This window comes from Syngnathus floridae, chromosome 2 (genome assembly GCF_059516105.1).
Source record: "Syngnathus floridae isolate MCC-2025c chromosome 2, RoL_Sflo_1.0, whole genome shotgun sequence".
Taxonomy (NCBI): Eukaryota; Metazoa; Chordata; class Actinopteri; order Syngnathiformes; family Syngnathidae; genus Syngnathus; species Syngnathus floridae.
The window spans coordinates 2,329,242-2,348,393 of record NC_142414.1 but is presented as its reverse complement, the minus strand read 5'-3'; the positions used below and the strand labels follow the sequence as shown (position 1 = coordinate 2,348,393).

The following is a 19,152-nucleotide window of genomic DNA, read 5'->3' as shown; positions in this document are numbered from 1 at the left end:
CCAAACAGCTCAGTGAGCTCGCGTTGTGTGTCATTGAAACAGACGGCATAGCAAGCTCGTGGTCGGGGACGGGCCAAACAGAGTCCAGAGCAGATGATAAAAACATGCTTTCACTAAATAGCAAATCAGGAAACAGGCATTGTGCTACACATTGGATCAGGGAAATGGGAATCAAGTGGCATAGCAGAATCAGGTAGCAGGCATACGTGAATCGAGGCAGACGAGCCACCGTGTGTTTCAAATATCAGCCGGTAACAAGGGCATTGTTGGCAGCAATCAGCACCGATTCTGTCAGGTGCCTGCATCACCTGCCACTCGGCCCTGCCCCTCCCAATCAGCAGAATCACTTTCACCTGTCGCTGGCTCGTTTGCTGGACTATATTAGCACTGCCAGCGCAACACATCATTGTCAGTCTGTCTTGTGATGCCACCCGTGAGCTCACCAGTCCTTGTACGTATGTCCGACTCCCCTTGCCAACTTGGCACGTTCCTTGTTCCGTCTGCCTCTATCGCCCGCTTACGTGGTCAATCAATCCAATAGGTGGCTTCCAGCCCGCAGCCATCCAGCCCGCTCCGGTGAGGAGCGCAGCTGAACGCTACTCCGCCTGGTAAGTCATCCAGCCACCATCCTGTGATGACAACACCCTCGTCCGATCACCCCTCCAGCGCTCCACCATTTCCTTCCTCCTCCACAATAAAGTCTGTGTCGCTCTGTATTTGGTTGTACTGCCCGTTTCTATACAGTACAGACTGACCATCTCAATGCAGCCAGCGAGCAACCAGACGGCATTGTGCCGACTGGAGCGGACCAAGACCGCAGTCAGCTGTCTGTCGGCGGACATCCGAACTCTGATTGAGGTGGGTCAGCAACAGCAGCGCCAGCTGCAGCAACAGCAGCAGCAAATCGAGCAACACCAACAGGAGCTGGCCCAAGTCCTCTGCGCCCTCCGTGCACTATCGGCGACTAATCCATCCACCCATGCTCCTTCGGTTGCTGCTGCGCCCACTGCAGCACCCACACCCAGCCCGGTCACCAAGGCCGGGGGGCTCGTGGACATCCCGGAACCCTGTCTCGGCAAGCTGGAAAGGTTCGACAGAAATCCCAAGCACGTCAGGGCATTTGTGACCAACGGCTGCATCATGTTCGGCCTCCAACCTGTCACGTTTGCGACCGAACCGGCCAAGGTGGGGTTTGTCTTGACCCACCGCGGCTGTGGGGAATGGCCGAGTATGAGGGGCGGGCTCCGGCCTGTGTTTCATTCAACGCCTTTGCGGGCGAACTGTTGCGCCTGTTCGACTTGGGCTCCGCCGCCGAGGTCACCGCCGAAGAGTTGGCAACGCTACATCAGGGCAGACGATCGGTAGGCCTGAAGTTCCAGACATTGGCCAGCAGCAGCAAGTGGAACACCGCAGCGCTTGAAAGCACCTTCCTCCACAGGCTCGCCGAGTATATAAACGATGAAATGGTGTCCGATGAGGTGATGGACCTGGCGGCCAAAGTGGACCGATGGCTCAGAACCCGTCGGCGCAAGCGTGAACGGAGATCGCTGCAGGACTTGCGTAGTTGCTCTCTTCCACCTGTCCGAGATCCTCCAACCGAACCCATGGAGCTGGGGCAAGCTTGACTTCCCATGGAGGAGCGCATTTGATGCCTCACACAAGGCTTGTGCCTGTTCTGTGGAGAAGGGGGACATCAGGCAGCAAAGTGTCCATTAAAAGACCAGAGCTCACGTGGTGTCGGGGGATCTGCGTGAGCTCGACCGGCACCAGCTCCCCCATTCCCAGCACATTCACGCTGCAGGCTCAAGTTCTACTTGCAGTGGGGACCGGAACATGGCAGCCCTGGTGGACTCCGGGCGGAGGCCAAATTTATGCACATTGGTCTGGCCCGTCAGTGGGGCATCAAGTTCCTGCCTCTGGGCACCTCTATCCCGGCCCGCACCATTGATGGTCGGCTGATCGGCGAGGCGTTATCTATTACAGAGCCGGTCAGCTTACTCCTTTCCGGTAACCACCGTGAGATTATTCAATTTTATTTTTTGTCCCTCCCAGAACGGCAGCTCATCCCTGGGCACCCCTGGCTGCGACAGCAACATCCCGTTCTGGACTGGGAGGTGGAGGCTGTGCGGCGATGGAGCAAACGCTGCCACCGTCAGTGCCTGAAGGCAGCAATCAGCCCGCTCTGGAGATTCGCCCCCAACTCAAACCCAAACATCTCCAATGTTCCAGCACAATATCATTAACTCAAGGAGGTTTTCAGTAAGGCCAAGGCCACTTCTCTTCTTCCACACTGACCCTGCGATTGCGCCATCGACCTGTTATCAGGCATCTCGCCTCCCAAGGGCCACATGTACTCCCTGTCTGCTCCTGAGCGCAAGACCACAGTACATCCAGGACTCTCTTGCTGCCGGTATCATTTGGCCATCTTCCTCGCCCACAGGAGCCGGTTTCATCTTCGTGGGGAAGAAGGATGACACGCTCCACCCGTGCTATGACTACTGGGGAATAACTGAAATCACCGTCAATAGCCGCTACCCCCTGCCTCTCTTTTCTTCCACCTTCGAGAGTCTCCAGGGCGCCACCATCTTTACAAAGCTGGATCTCCGAAACGCCTACCACCTGGTGCGCATTCGGGAGGGGGACGAGTGGAAGACGACTTTCAACACTCCGAGCGAGCACTATGTGTCCCGTTTGGACTCACCAACGCCCCTGCACTTTTACAGGCCCTGGTCAATGACGTACTCCGAGACATGTTGAACAAATTATTGTTCGTTTATTTAGACCAGTGGTCCCCAACCTTTTTTTGCGCCACGGACCGGTTACGTGTTTTTTTTTGGACCGGCCTTTATATAAATAAATAATTCATGTCCATAAATAAATAATACATTTATAATAAATACATAACTACGATGAAATAAAATGATACGACTGGCATAAAAACAAGTATAAGCGACATAAAACTCACCATTACGTTGAATTAGTGGGAGCACTGAGTTTGTCTCTCAGAAACGAGCCGGTCCCAACTCGGCGTAATCGGAGACAATGACACCCGAAGTGGTTAAGGTTTGTCTTTTAATGCAGGATGCTTGGTCTCCATGTGCTGAAGCAGTTTTGAAGGCTTCATTGCCTCGTTGGCTAGCCTGTTGCCAGGCTTAGCGCGTCAGACTCACCTGGGGCGCTAAATCTATATTTTAAGTAGGACTCCAGAAATGTTCTTTTAAATGCAGCTTTCCTTTTCTTAGAAGTCGTAGCCTCTTCTTCTTCCGTCTCCTCATTGGGCTTTTTTCCCTTTCCGAAGAAGCTTTCCAAACATATGTTTCTTGCTCATATTTGCTTGCTTCACGGGCTCAACTGGGGTCGCCAATTTTTTTATAATTTTCAAAATAAATTCTTACTAATTTTTGCTAGCTTTGCGGGCTCGACTGGGGAAACATGTCACGTGACCGGGACAAGCGTCTTGACCTGAATTAATAGATCGTCGATAATTTTTTTTTTTTTTTCTGTGCGGTACCAAGTGACCCACGGACCGGTACCAGTCCGTGGCCCAGTGGTTGGGAACCCCTGATTTAGACGACATCCTCATTTTCTCCCGCTTGCTCCCTGAACACATCAGACACGTCTGGGCGGTGCAACGCCGTCTTCTTAAAAATTCCCTGTATGTGAAGGCAGAGAAATGCGAGTTCTACGCCCCGTCGGTCAAGTTCCTCGGGTGCGTGATACGGGAGGGGTCCGTCGAAATGGATCAAGAAAAGGTGAGGGCGGTTACGTCATGGCCCGTCCCCAAAACGCGTAAGCGGCTGCAACAATTTTGGGCTTTACGAACTTTTATCACCGCTTCATTCGCCAGTACAGTCCCGCCTCCCCGTACAAGTGGACAAAGCAGGCAGAACGAGCATTCCATGAACTAAAGAAGAGATTTACGTCCACTCCTGTCCTCCGAATGCCCGATTCCAAAAGGCATTTTGTGGTCTAGGTGGATGTCTCAAACGTGGGAGTCGCGGCAGTGCTGTCACAGCGAAGCAGCCAGGACAACTGTTAGAGTGTTGCTCACTCTAACTTCTTTGCAAGAACCACACGTGAGACAGTTTGGCTATTTTACGCTTGCAAGCGGAGATGCCATCAGCACTCTGTGTGGTTCAGAGGAGCTTTAAGAGCAGTCTGCCTTTGGTCTTTTGCAAGAGAGTATTTATTGAGAGAAAACAGGGTGGGGGTGAGAGTGGACAGGTTTGGTGAACCCCTGGCATCTGGTCAAGTCAGAGCAGAAGTCATTCTCATTTTTCATCTAAGTTTGCACTTATGTATCGCATTCTTCCCCAAGGTCAATGTGCACAAGCACAATCACAATCACAAGTACAAGTCATCTTCATCCATAAGCACATTCGTCTTTCCTTGTTAAAAAAACAGCAGCCCTTCAAAACAAAACGTGTCTTATTGTCTTGATGGTATTTATATATTGAAACACAATATTCCACTCCTTTCAATGTTACATGTGAATGCACATGCAGTGAAAAAAAAAATTCATTTTGATCAGGCTACAAGAAGCACAATACTGTATTGGCCCGCATATAAAATGGTGTTTTTTGCATTGAAATAAGACTGAAAAAGTGGGGGTCGTCTTACATTCGAGGTTTAGACATAACCATTCACAACGCTACATGGCGCCAGATACCTTTAAAGCGAAGTTATGTCACCGCGCCTTAAGTGTCGCGTGAGTTACCTCAGCTTATCCCGATTGTTGGAGCTTGTGCGCAGCGGTAAGTTAAAGGTTGCTGGTATCGACTGAGTATGTTACTGTGATTGTTCGCATCTTTGACACAAAGTGAGAATATACATTTCATTGTTACTACTGTCTACTGTTGTGCCGTTATTCTGATCGCGGTTTGTTTCATGTGTGCGTCGTTTGATTGATAGCTTCGGCGCACTCCTTTAAGTTTCCCTCGCATCGTACGAGTAGCCGTTAGGCAGCGGCACGGCGACTAACGGCCGCTGGCAAATGTATTTTGTTGTCTTGATGACTTATGTTTGGTGTGTTGCCAAGAGTATTTAATTTATGGTTATTTAGTATGGCGGAACCGTTACGCACAGTTAATTAAGTAATGTGTGCCATCTACTGGTGTTGTGTGACGTCAGAAGTTGAGCGTTGACTTACGTGCTGTATTTCTGTCTGTTGCAGAACCACACACAGAAACCACACACACCCTTCACACGTTTCACACAAGAATCACACACACAAGAATCACATTCACACACCCAAAGACTCACCCATGTACACTACACACACCTGCTCTCACATCCTTACGACCAAACGTGTGCCTATACCAGGGGTCACCAACACGGTGCCCGCGGGCACCAGGTCGCCCGTGAGGACTGCATGAGTCGCCCGCAGGACTGTTCTAATATTAGCTCAAATAGCGGCACTTGTCAGTGAGCTGCATCTATTTATTTTACAGTCAAACCTCAGTTTACAAAAATCCTGGTTCTCGAACAAATCGGAATTCGAACAAAAAATTCGAGGTTTTTTTGCTTCGGTTGTTGAACAAAATTCGGAGGTCGAACCTCGCGAGATGAGCCTCCGTTGTTATTGTATTTTCGTTACTTTGAGGATTGTATTAACCCCTAATCATGCCTCCAAAGAAAGCAAGTGGGAGCAGTAAAGCCATCCAAAAACACAAAGACGCTGTTAAAGCAATGCGACAGTGAGCGCCTGGCTCGCTGCGGTTGCGCGATCGGACCAAATTAAGCTCTCTGCGCACTGAGGTCCACTTAAATTTTGGAAAGTACATCAGGACTTTAGAAATATTTTCTAAATCTCAGCGACGGCTCTGTCACAATAATGCGACCAGCATGGTGCAGTTGCGCGGTGGGCGACGTGCTACGGTTGCGCGTTCGGCGGTGCGCTGCAGTTGCGCGATCGGACAAATATGCGCAAATGAAAAAAGGCGTTTTTTTCTGTCTTGAAACGGATTAATTTTTTTGCATCATTTGTAATGGGAAAAATAGATTCGGAATTTGATCGTTTCGTTTATTGGTGCTTCACACCCCTCCCTGAAGGGCATTTACGCCTCCCATCTCGCTCGCAAGGTGGCCATGATTGTGAGTGATGTGAGTCACCCTGCTCACTCTTTGTTTGATCTTCTGCCCTCTGGGAAGAGGTACAGGAGCCTGCGCTCCCACACCGCCAGACTCACCAACAGCTTCATTCTCCAGGCTGTTAGATCCTGAACTCTCTTCCCCCTTCTGCGTAGCGTCCTGTACTTATTTATTGTGTTATTTGTTTATTTATTATTTATTCATCACTCTTATTTACAGAGGCGTGTCCTTTACACTGATACAGACAGCCTCGTGTACACGGTGAAACCGGGCGAAAGTGTTCTCCCTCTAGGGCAGGGGTCTCAAACTCAATTTACCTGGGGGCCGCTGGAGGTAAAGTCTGGTTGAGGCTGGGCTGCATCAAATCGTAATCCACAAAAGTAATCCATAAAAAAGGTCAACTGATCCAATCTTCTCAATTTGAACAAATTAACAGTCAGAACATGCAGAACATGAAGAACAGGAACAGTTCTTCAGAACATAGGCTTCATTTCTACTTCCTCCTACTCCTTGCTGCCAGAGACTTGGCAGCGCTTCCTCTCACACAGCTGAGCCACATTTGGCTTGAGGGAGGAGGCAACTGAGACCCTCAGTATGGCTGTAAGATGCTCATCTTTAATTCTGGACCTGTACTTTGACTTACTGAAGTTCATTGTGGAGAAGAGCTTTTCACACAGATAGGTGCTGCCAAAAAGGCACATGGTCCGCTTGAACATCCTGGAAAGCTCAGGGAAGCTGGGGGGCAGTTCTCTCAAAAATTGTCCAAGCTCCACTGTTCTTCCACTCACTTCCCTGAACTTGGCTTTGAGTTCAGTATTGCACTGCAGGTCAATTAGCTCCATCTGCAGAACAGGGGGGGCATCCTCAACATCAAAGGAGAAGGGGTCAGCAAAAATGTTAAAAGTGGCTCTGTGTGTCTTGAAGTCTGCAAACCTGTGATCAAATTCTTCTTGTAGCTTCCCAATGGTATCAGCATACTTCTCACCACTGAATGCTGTGCCTGAATCCATGAGTGTCTTGCAAGCTGGGAAATGGCAGAGGTTTTTCTGAGAAAGGTGGGCTTTCCTGGAGAATGCTCTGACATTGTTATATGCAGCACTGACAAGCTGGCCCTGGCCTTGTAACTTCTTATTCAGTACATTCAACTCCTGTGTGACGTCAACAAGAAAAGCTAAGTCCATCAGCTATTTAGGATCACTTAGCATAGGAACAGGCATCCCATCCTTCTCGATGAAGGCTTTCACCTCTTCTCTCAACTCAAAAAACCTCTTCAAGACTTTCCCCCTGCTGAGCCAACATACCTCGGTGAAGCACGTCCTCATATTCCGACTCTATTTCTGCCAAAAAGTCGCGGAACTGTCGATGCTTTAAAGCCCTGGATCTGATATGGTTGATCATTTTCACGACGTCAGACATCACCTTGTTTTGACAAGGATTTTGTTGCAAAGGGCCTGCTGATGGATAATGCAGTGCAAAGCAATGGCATCCTCCACACCCTCCTCTTCCAGTTTTCTTTGAACAAGTGCTACAAGTCCGTTTTTTCTCCCCGTCATTGATGGCGCTCCGTCGGTAGTTATTCCGGCCAAACGTTTCCATTGTAAGCCGGCATCCTCAATGGAATCACACAGCTGTCAGAATATCTCCTGACTGGTGGTCTGGCCATGCATTGGAATCACTGAGAGCAACTCCTCCGTAACTTCAAAATTGTTGTCAACACCACGGAGATATATTGCAAGCTGCGCCGTGTCAGTGACGTCTGTGCTCTCATCAAGAGCCAGCGAGTATGAGTGGAAATGTTTAGCTTTCTCACGCAGTTGATCGTAAATGTTACCCGACAAATCAGAAATACGCTCTGCCACTGTGTTGGCGGAAATACTGATGTTACCAAATAGCTCCTTTTTTTCCGGGCAGACAATACTTGCAGCCTGGATTATGCACTGTTTTACAAACTCGCCGTCTTTGAAGGGCTTTCCAGCTTTTGCTATCATTTCACTCACAACATAGCTAGCTTTCACAGCCGCTTCGTTCTCTTTGCTTGTTTTTTTGAAAAAAACTTGTTGCCTCAGTAGAGATGATTTAAGTTTGGCGACCCGATCCTCTCGCTCATCTCCCAGGTATTTTGCATACTCCTCAGCATGTTTAGTTGAGTAATGACTTCTGATGTTAAACTCTTTGTTAACAGCAACTTTACCCATGCATATTAGACAGGTTGCGACGTTCCTGTGCTCAACAATAAAATATTCCGCCTCCCACTTCTCCTGAAATTGCCTATGCTCATCCGCAACTTTTCTCTTCATGGCAGGTTTTGAAACAGACATGACAGGGGCTGACAAACAATGTACAGCACTAGGTGACAGTGACAAGATATTTCCCTCCATTCGCTCATTCAAACATGTCAAAGTGCTAATTCGCCAATTAGCCAATTGCTAATTCGCCCAGTTGTCACGAGCCTGAGCTACGGGAGCCCATTCGTGTAAAAAAAAGTAAAACGGCCAGATGCATGTGCGAAAAGAAATGCGCGGGCCGCACTAACACACAGCTTAGATGTCACGCAGGGGGCTGCAAAATATTGTCCCGAGGGCCGCAATTGGCACGCGGGCCATGAGTTTGAGACCCCTGCTCCAGGGGATTATCTGGGTGATTTGACAGATGAGCTTTCGAATGACAGCATTTTAGAATTTGTCTCAGTGGGGCCAAAAACATACGCTTACAAAACACGAGGATCATCTCAGACGGTCATGAAAGTGAAGGGGATCACGCAGACTCACGAAAGCGGTCAGAGCATCAATCTCGATAGCATGCTCAGTTTGGTTCAAGGGTACATCGACACAGCAGGTGCAACCTCAGATGTGCTATACGCTCCTCAACATAATATCGTTCGCGATAAGAGAGGGTTTCATCTCAGAAACATGTCATTTTCTAAGCGGCTTCGTGTGGTGTACAATAAAAGAAGGCTGCTAGAGCGAGGCACCACTGAACCGTTTGGCTACTGATATTTCTATCTATCCACATGTGTGTCTGTGTGTGTGTGGAAATGGCTTTTAACCAGATTGAATTTGACCCTTTGAACTTCCTTTTTCATCTCTAGTAGCAGGGCCTTCAGGTTGTGGCAAGACTTTCTTTGTAAAAAATGTATTGGAAAATCCTGAACATGTCATGAGAAAAAAACCTGATAATATTGTCTGGGTTTATACTTCATATCAACCAATGTACGATGAGCTCAAAACCTGAATAAAGACATTCTTTTTATTAAGGGGCTGCCTGAATCTTTTGATGACGAGAAGCTGTTCCCACCACAGCAGCAGCATCTACTGATTTTGGATAACATCATCTTCCAAGCTTCAGATAATCCGGAAGTGGTCCGAATATTCACCCGATATAGACATCATAAAAATTTAAGCGTTATAATGCTAACGCAGAATGTATTCCATCAGGGCAAATTCAGCCGTACTATTAGTTTAAACAGTAATTATTTGATTCTGTTCAAAAAAACCCGCGATAAACTGCAGGTGAATGTCCTGGCGAATCAAATTTCTCCCAACAACCGGAAGTTTTTCCTGGAATGCTTTGAAGATGCTACAAGAGCCGCATGGGTATTTACTGGTAGATTTGACACCTTCATGCCCAGAACAATACAGACTACGTACAGGTGTACTACATAACCAGTGGCCTGTCGTTTATATCCCCAAACAATAAAACGATGACGGAGCTTTTAAAAATGAATGCTCCGTTACTCAAATCTTTGTTTACATCCAAACCAGCCAAATGTAAGCATTTGCTACTCAGAGGGCCGACGAGTTTAGTGAAAGCATTATGTGAGATTGCTCTAAATCTTCTTAAAGGACATGTACCCTTAAAATCAAAACTTTACAAGAGACTTAAAAAGCAAAAGAAAAATATCCGCTTTTTGGCTGATAAGAAAAATACTTTGAAGAAGAAAAGAGCTGTGTTAGTTCAGAAAGGTGGTTTTATATTGCCGTTACTGGCCGCTTTCGCACCTGTTCTCGGAAGTGTCATTCGTGGTTTTATGAACAAATCATAAAATGAGTTTGAAAACAGCTCAGAAAATGTTCCTGATTTCACCTTATCAGCTCGAGAGGCTGAATTGACCTGCTCCGACCATCCGTGATACAGCCGAGTATTCTTTGGATGAAGAGATGAAACAGGTTTTGGATAATAAAAATTTAAATCAATATGAAAAGATCAAAATTTATCAAACCTTAATGCAGCGTTACATGGGGTTGGTCAACCAAAAAGACTCCGAGCAAATTCCTATTACGATTCGTAACGAAGCCAATGAGGGGGGTGAAAGAAAGACGACAGATGAGATGACAGGTGAACATTATGGGGATATTTTGGACGCCATAGGTCCACGTTTCTGACGCAACACCAGCTATGTGCTGAAAAGACTGTCGAGATGTACGCTGGTCGCCGTTAAGTGAATTTATTTTTAGAGGAAAAACTGTCAAAGGTGGCGGCTCGGTGGCGCGCTGGGTAGCACGTCCGCCTCACAGTTAGGTGGGTGCGGGTTCGATTCCACCTCCGGCCCTCCCTGTGTGGAGTTTGCATGTTCTCCCCGGGCCCACGTGGGTTTTCTCCGGGCATTCCGGTTTCCTCCCACACCCCAAAAACATGCTTGGTAGGCCGATTGATCACTCCAAATTGTCCCTAGGTGTGAGTGCGAGTGCGGATGGTTGTTTGTCTCTGTATGCCCTGCGACACCAGTTCAGGGTGTCCCCCGCCTACTGCCCGTTGACGGCTGGGGTAGGCTCCAGCACGCCCGCGACCCCTGTGGGGACTAAGCGGTTCAGAAAATGGATGGATGGAACTGTCCAAGGCTCCCATATGAATGATTTGTTGAGACATTTGTGTGTGAGTGGGAAAAAAAATCAACGACCAACCGGTAGGATGGGGTGAATTTCTCTGAACGCTAGCCCGATTAAACCTACCGGAAACAAGCATCTCCAACCCCTTGGCTCGTGCAGATTTTAAACGTTTAAAATACGCTAGAGGTAAAGATGAGGATGTTTCTTATGTAGAAGATGTAAGCGTGATGAATAAAAGAAAAACAAAGAGGACATCGCCGGTAGTAAAATGGGTTAGTTATTAGATGATAGATACTCTATTGTTGTTAGTGGAAAAAAAAATGCATGACTATGTAACTCTCTTTAACAATGTTTATTGAATAAAAGAGATTTGTATAAAACATTAACACGGTTTCAGACAATGACATTTTTTAAATGTATGCAATGAACATGTTTGCCCGCCGCACATCCGGTCTGGCCTTCGACATTTTTTGACAAACTCACTAACCATGGCGCCGTTATGGAGAGGATCGGGATTGTAATGAGTCGTCACTTCATGATAGGTGAGCCCCCACCCACGTTGGCTTAAATAATACACGCAGTGTTGACCGCAGGTGCCTGTCAGCTCGTGTTGCCGCTGGCCGTTCTGATATTCGACCCGTTTAGAATGCTTCTTCAAAAATCTGTATATACTTGACGGCTAATATGGACTATCTGGTGGCAGACCAAAAGGATCAAAGAATGTGGCCGAACCGTCCGATTCTAAAGTCAAAGCGAGCCAATGCTCCCCGGGTAGATGTCTTGGATGAGTGTTGACAATGAAATATTTTGGAGGCGGGTCTCTGACGTCAGCTAACTCGTCCGATGCGAAAACACCTCCAAATAATGTTCTTTGCATCCGAGTCATAATCAAGTCCAATTCACGACCGTTCATAGCGTTAATAATAGTCCATCAATACTTCCCTCTTGGCGTTAATCTCAATAAGGGAACCGTATGCAGCGTATACAATAAGAGTTGCTGTGTGTGGTAATGCCGCTTGGAAATCTAGGCGTAAAACACCGTTGTTTATGGGTGTCAAGGCCCCAGAATCATCTGCCTAACGTAAATTGAAAACAAAAAGTGAGTAGCCTTGACTAAAATCCTGTTGATCGATACAAAGAGGTAGATATTCCAAAAAACGCCCTGTTGCTGTGTATAAATTAAGAAATTCACGTGTACCAGCTTCGAAATTGGGTTGAAAAGCTTTGGCAGGTATTTGTCGACCTTCGTGACTAAGCGCCAAGTACTCTATGTTATAATGCAAAAAATTAAACGGGTTTAAATCTCATGAAACTGTTGTGATTTACTAGGACTATTACAATTTGTTTAGGGATATGTCCGAGGAATAGGTTATCCTGATGGCAGATTCTTGAGTTTTGAGGAATGGAGAAAGTCTTCATATTGATTCTGGTTAATGCATACAATGCATTACCTTTCTGTAAAGTGGCGGCATGGCCTATTGCTACGGCCGGTGAGACTGTTACTTTTTTCACAAATAGGGATGCTCCTAGTATTTTGAGACACGAGTCGCTGTCTGGAGCGCTCATGAGACAGAAATCCTCAGAAGCTCTAGTTAACTTCAGGCGCAGATCCACATTATTCAATAGATGATGTTCAGAAAAGAAAATATCTCCATGAACCAGTCCTGTTAGGTGAAATTCACGTGAACCTGCAATCTGCTGCGCGCGACGCAAAAACCCAAGATTAATTTCAGCTCCTTTGACTGCGATGGAGTCCATGCGCCCCCTCGTGTCTTTTGCGAACATTCCTGCTGTGAATTGTGACTCCATAGAATCGTTTGAAAAGTTTAACAGTAACTCGATGCTGGACCGGTAGGCGTGTGTGGCGCTAGATTGAAACATCTAATTGACTAAAAATTGTGTTTATAGGGAAATTCACGATGCCAACTTGTTCTTGCGGTGGAATATTTGTCCCATCCCTACGCGTCACCTTTAAACTGAGATGTAGTAAAGTGTCGGATAAATCTAAATATTTTGAGCCGTCCCCGGGTATAAAAAATTCTATGAGGCCCTGGTCCACAATTGCGGACAAAGGTTGAAATTCGACATACGAACTATCTTCTATGGAGAGTTGCGTCAGGGGCGCATTAAAGATGTCCAAACTTGAGAGAACGCACTCTTGACTTTTAAAATGTAGAAGAGTCATTTTTAAGAGAAAATATCTGTCTTGCGTCTCCTTCGTTTTTTCTTGACAGCTGGCCTGAGACCGGTCGGGTGCCTTATTCTTTTAACGCTCCTTTTTCTCCGCCCACCAGGATGGAGTCCCCCACATGAAAATACAGCTAGCCCGGAACCTTGTTGATCGTCTTGTTTCCGGTGGATTTTTTGAATGACGCGCCCTGCTATATCCGTTGCTATGTTTTTAGCAGCGGCTTGAAGGTGCGGCTTCACCAAGTTAAACCCGTTTTTGAACATCGGCATCACGAAGCGGAATAGTTTTGCAAAAATAGACCCCCACACCACGTCCATATTGAACCGGCGCGCCACAAAATCCTTGAAATGACCCTCCGACTTGTGTTTCATAATAATCAACAAAACGATACAGGTCGGGATGTGTTGTTGACGTCATCATTATTTTTTATTGTTTCGATCTAAAATGCAGAATGAGAATGACTTTCCCGTATTCGAAATCTATCGGATTGTTCAGGTCATTTCGCAGGTAAACCGAAATAGTTTCAATATGGCTTCTGCACACATCTAAATAGTAAACAGGATTAAAAGTTTTGTTTATAATGTCGCCGTAACTACCCTCAATAGGTAGGGTCCTAAGCATTGGAGCGTAGGCGTCACCAATTGTCTGATGATGTATGACGTCAATGTAGACGAACATGAAATATGATCCGGCTCATCTGTCGGCAGGATGTTGTGCGTTTACGCCTTCCGGCTTGAGTGAGAGCCAATGTTCAGGGTTCATTCCAACAATGTACGCTAGAGGGCTCTTGAACATAATTCTCAAACCTTTTTTGCCCGAAAACAAGAACCTCTGTTTATGTTGATCAAATTGGACATCAATCTTTTTGTTACTCGCTTTAGTTAATAAAGTTTGAATGTCCAAAGCTAACGATTCATGATCGTCTGTGCTACAAGTACAGCAGGCAGGTTCTGCTTGACATCGGCAGAAGTGGGTTTTGCGGCGTTCTGGTCTTTGAAGCGTCGACATTAAAGGCGCTCGGACTGCTACGTCCTGAAACGTTGCCGACCTCACCCGCTATTCCTCCCCCGGTTGGGAGCCGTCGGAAACGGTGTGCGAGGAGGCAGAAGAGGGGCAAGCGCGGAGGCGTCCGGGCCAGGCTGGCGGCCAACCCAGCGCGACCGGCGGTGCCCTCCATTCTTCTGGCGAATGTTCAACCGCTGGACAACAAAATGGATTACGTTCGCCTGCTGAGGTCTACGAACCGGACGGTGCGGAACTGCTGTGTGCTCGTGTTCACCGAGACCTGGTTGAGTGACAACATTCCGGACTCTGCAGTGCATCTGGAGCGGCTAGCGTGCTATCGGGCGGACCGTGCCATTGTACGAGGGGGAAAGTCGCGAGGAGGTGGAATATGCGTCTACATCCGAGAAGAATGGTGCCGGGACTCTGTGGTGGTATGTAAGCACTGCTCGCCGCTTGTGGAGTTTGTGATCATTAAGTGCCGTCCTTTTTATCTGCCGAGGGAATTTACCGCGATTCTGCTAGTCGCGGTATACATCCCGCCTTCCAACATCGAAGGAGACAGGATCGCGGCGCTTGGTGAACTATACCAGGCTGTCAGTGAACAGCAAACAGCGCACCCTGACGGTTTCACCATCTTCGCTGGAGACTTCAACCATGCCAACCTGAAGTCTGTTTTCCCGAGGCTTCACCAGCATGTTCCTTTTCCGACACGTGGAGACAGCTTCCTGGACCTAGTCTACTCGGCGCAAAAGGGAGCTTTCAAAGCCACCCCCCTCCCCCATCTGGGGCTTTCTGACCATCTCACCGTTTTGCTTTTGCCCGCATACAGACAATTGGTAAAGGCATCCAGGCCGGTTCGGAGGCAGGTTCGAGTGTGGCTTGAGGGTGCCTCCGATGCACTTCGTGACTGCTTCGACATCACTGACTGGGACTTGTTTAAGCAGGCAGCCGCCTACAATGATTGGACGGACATAGAGGAGTATACTGACTCTGTTACCTCTTACATCACGAAGTGCATCGATGATGTGACTTGCTCGAAATCCGTCGTCACTCGCGCGAACTGGAAGCCGTGGCTGACGGGGGCTGTCCTCAGACTGTTGAGGGCCAGGGACAAGGCTTTCAGAGCGGGGGATGAGGCTGGCTTGAGGACAGCGAGGGCCGACCTGTCCCGAGGCATCAAAGAAGCGAAGAAGGCGTTCTCGTGCAAGGTCTCCACCCACTTCAAGGACAGCAAGGACGCACGTAGCCTTTGGCGGGGCATTCAGACCATCACGGACTACAAGCCCGCGCCGAGGAGCTGTGAGGGCGACGTCCGTCTGCTGAACGATCTGAACCGCTTCTTTGCTCGCTTCGACGCCCAGAACAGCACTTGCCCGCTGAAGACCACTCCCCCCCACACGAGCAGCCCCTGCGCCTCTCTGCCGACGGTGTGAGGAGGGCGCTTGCCGCTATTGACACCCGTAAGGCGGCGGGCCCTGACAACATCCCGGGTCGAGCGCTGAAGGACTGCGCTGGGGAGCTGTCGGGTGTCTTCACAGACATCTTTAACGTTTCCCTGCAGCAGGCCATCGTCCCCTCGTGTTTCAAGGCTGCCACCATCGTTCCTGTGCCGAAGAAACCTGCACCATCCTGCTTCAATGACTACCGCCCTGTGGCACTGACGCTCATCATCATGAAGTGCTTTGAGCGGCTGGTCATGGAGCACATCAAGTCCGTTCTCCCCCCCACCATTGACCCTTTCCAGTTTGCGTACCGTGCCAAGCGGTCCTCTGAGGATGCTATCTGCTCTGCCTTCCACTCGGACCTCACCCACCTGGAGAGAAAGGACTCATATGTGAGGTTGCTGTTTGTGGACTTCAGCTCTGCCTTCAACACCATTCTGCCCCAGCGACTCATCTCCAAACTCGACGAGCTGGGCCTCAGTACCTCCCTCTGCAACTGGATACTGGACTTCCTCTGTCAGAGGCCTCAGGTGGTGCGTGTTGGCGACAAAATCTCCGCCAGCATCACGCTGAGCACGGGGGCCCCCCAGGGCTGCGTGCTCAGTCCATTGCTCTTCACCCTGCTGACGCATGACTGCACTGCGACCTACAGCGACAACCGCATTGTGAAGTTTGCTGACGACACGACTCTGGTGGGTCTCATCACGAAGGGCGACGAGACTCGGTACAGGTCGGAAGTTGACCTTCTGACCACGTGGTGCAGGGACAACAACCTCCTGCTGAACGTCAATAAGACCAAGGAAATCATTGTTGACTTCCGGAAGGGTCACACAACACACCTGCCGCTGATCATCGACGGTGCTGTGGTGGAGAGGGTGAGCTGCATCAAGTTCCTGGGGGTGCACATCAGTGAGGACCTCTCCTGGTCCGCAAACACCTCGTCACTGGCAAAGAAAGCTCAGCGCCGCCTGTACTTCCTGCGGAAGCTCAGGCGTGCATGTGCTCCTCAGGCAGTCCTGTCTACATTCTACCGTGGCACCATTGAGAGCGTCCTCACCAGTTGCATCGCTGTCTGGGGTGGTTACTGCACTGAACAGAACTTGAAGGCCCTGCAGCGCATAGTGAATACGGCTGGTAAGATTATTGGTGCTTCGCTCCCCTCCCTGAAGGACATTTACACCTCCCATCTCGCCCGCAAGGCAACCTCGATTGTCAGAGATGTGAGTCACCCGGCTCACTCTTTGTTTGACCTTCTGCCCTCTGGGAAGAGGTACAGGAGCCTGCACTCCCGGACCACCAGACTCGCCAACAGCTTCTTTCTCCAGGCTGTTAGGGCCCTGAACTCGCTACCCCCTTCTGCGTGTGCGGCACTGTTGCGCTATTTTCGAGAATGTCTGCTGTACGCGCACTTGCTCCTTTTTTTTCTGCTCCTCTTATTTATTTGTTTATTTATTTATTTATTTATTTATTTATTTATTTATTTATTTATTGTTGTGTTATTTATTCATTATTTATTCAGCATGCTTTTGTTATACTTGTTTACTTGTTTGTCTGTTGTGAGCCATGTCTTGTCACTGTGGGATAGGGGGGAACGAAATTTCGGTTTCTTTGTGTGTCTTTGGCATGTGGAGAAATTGACAATAAAGCTGACTTTGACTTTGACTTTGACTTTGAGAGCTGAGCCAAAAGGCAAAGGTCTCAATTTACCGGTCGATTTACGCTCCTACCCTCACCTATGGTCACGAGCTATGGGTCGTGAATGAAAGAACGAGATCCCGGATACAAGCGGCCGAAATGAGTTTTCTCCGCAGGATGTCCGGGCTCTCACTTAGAGATAGGGTGAGAAGCTCGGTCATCCAGGAGAGACTCAGAGTAGAGAGGAGCCAGATGAGGTGGCTCGGGCATCTTATCAGGATGCCTCCTGGACACCTCCCTGGGGAGAAGTTCCGGGCATGTCCCACCGGTCGGAGACCCCGGGGACGACCCAAGACGCGCTGGAGAGACTATGTCAGAACGCCTTGGGATCCCCCGGGATGAGCTGGGTGAAGTGGCTGAGGAGAGGGAAGTGTGGGAGTCCCTTCTAAAGCTGCTGCCCACGCGACCCGACCCCGGATAAGCGGAAGAAGTAGGATAGATGGATGAATTAAAAATGCTTATAAAACCTAAACCAAACGTTGCAGGTGGTCATTTCTTCATGTGCCGATGTCAACTCGGCACTCTAAAGCCCCCAAGAGTACTTTTTACTATGCCAACCTAACCACAGTGACGGGAGGGGCACAATTCAGAAAACGTGCTCAGCTTGTCGAGAAAATGCGATTTAAGCAATAAAATTAAAAATGCGCCTAAAACCTAAACCAAATGATGCAGTTGTTGATTTCTTCATGCACAGTGGTCAACTCGGCACTCTAAAGCCCCCTGAAAACTTTTTATTATACCAACCTAACCACAGTAGCGGGACAGGCACAATTCAGAAAACGTGCTCAGCTCGTCGAGAAAATGAGATTTAAGCAATAAAATTAAAAAAAAGCGCAAAAAAGCTAAACCAAACGTTGCAGGTGGTCATTTCTTCATGCGCCGTGATCAACTCGGCACTCAAGCCCCCTGAGAACATTTTACTATGCCAACCTAACCACAGGCACAATTCAGAAAACGTGCTCAGCTCGTCGAGAAAATGCAATTTAAGCAATAAATTTTAAAATACTCATAAAACCTAAACCAAACGTTCCAGGTGGTCATTTCTTTATGTCCCGAGGTCAGATCGGCAGTCTGAAGCTCCCAGGACAACTTTTCACTATGCCAACCTAACCAGAGCGACGGGAGGGGCACAATTTAGAAAATGTGCTCAGGTCGTCGATTTAATGCGATTTAACGAATAAAATTAAAAAAGAGCAAAAAACCTAAACCAAACGCTGCAGATGGTCATTTCTTCATGTGCAGTGGTCAACTAGACACTCGAAAGCCCCCAAGACTAGTTTAAGTTAAAAATAGATATACAACCTAAACCAAACGTTGCAGGTGGTCATTTCTTCATGTGCTGAGTTCAACTCGGCACTCTAAAGCCCCCAAGAGTACTTTTTACTATGCCAACCTAACCAGAGTGAGGGGAGAGGTAAAATTCAGAAAACGTGCTTAGCTCGTCGAGAAAATGTGATTTAAGCATTAAAATTAAAAATGCTTATAAAACCTAAACCAAACGTTGCAGGTGGTCATTTCTTCATGTGCCAAGGTCAACTCGGCACTCTAAAGCCTCCAAGTGTACCTTTTACTATGCCAACCTAACCAGAATGACGGGAGGGGCACAATTCAGAAAACGTGCTCAGCTTGTCGAGAAAATGCGATTTATGCAACAAAATTAAAAATGCGGCAAAAACCTAAACCAAACGTTGCAGGTGGTCATTTCGTCATGTGCCGTGGTCAACTAGGCACTCTAAAGCCCCCAAGAGCACTTTTTACTATGCCAACTTAAACAGAGTGACGGGAGGGGAACATTTCAGAAAACGTGCTCAGCTCATCAAGAAAATGCAATATAAGCAATAAAATAAAAAATGCGCCTACAACCTAAACCAAACGCTGCAGATGGTCATTTTATCATGCGCAG

General features: G+C 48.0%; 1 protein-coding gene and 1 long non-coding RNA gene across 2 annotated transcripts; both read left to right on the top strand.

Annotated features, from left to right (window-relative positions):
- The first annotated feature begins 416 nt into the window (after positions 1-416).
- On the top strand, positions 417-2,927 carry LOC148401277 (uncharacterized). Its single transcript, XR_015857154.1, has 3 exons — positions 417-451; positions 542-608; positions 2,053-2,927. It is a non-coding gene; the product is annotated as an uncharacterized LOC148401277 (long non-coding RNA).
- Positions 2,928-13,815: 10,888 nt separating this feature from the next.
- On the top strand, positions 13,816-15,738 carry LOC148401276 (uncharacterized). Its single transcript, XM_088369029.1, has 3 exons — positions 13,816-13,844; positions 14,263-14,357; positions 14,425-15,738. Exons 1-3 carry the CDS (start codon positions 13,816-13,818, stop codon positions 15,543-15,545), a joined length of 1,245 nt encoding a protein of 414 aa, XP_088225155.1. The 3' UTR covers positions 15,546-15,738.
- Positions 15,739-19,152: the final 3,414 nt, after the last annotated feature.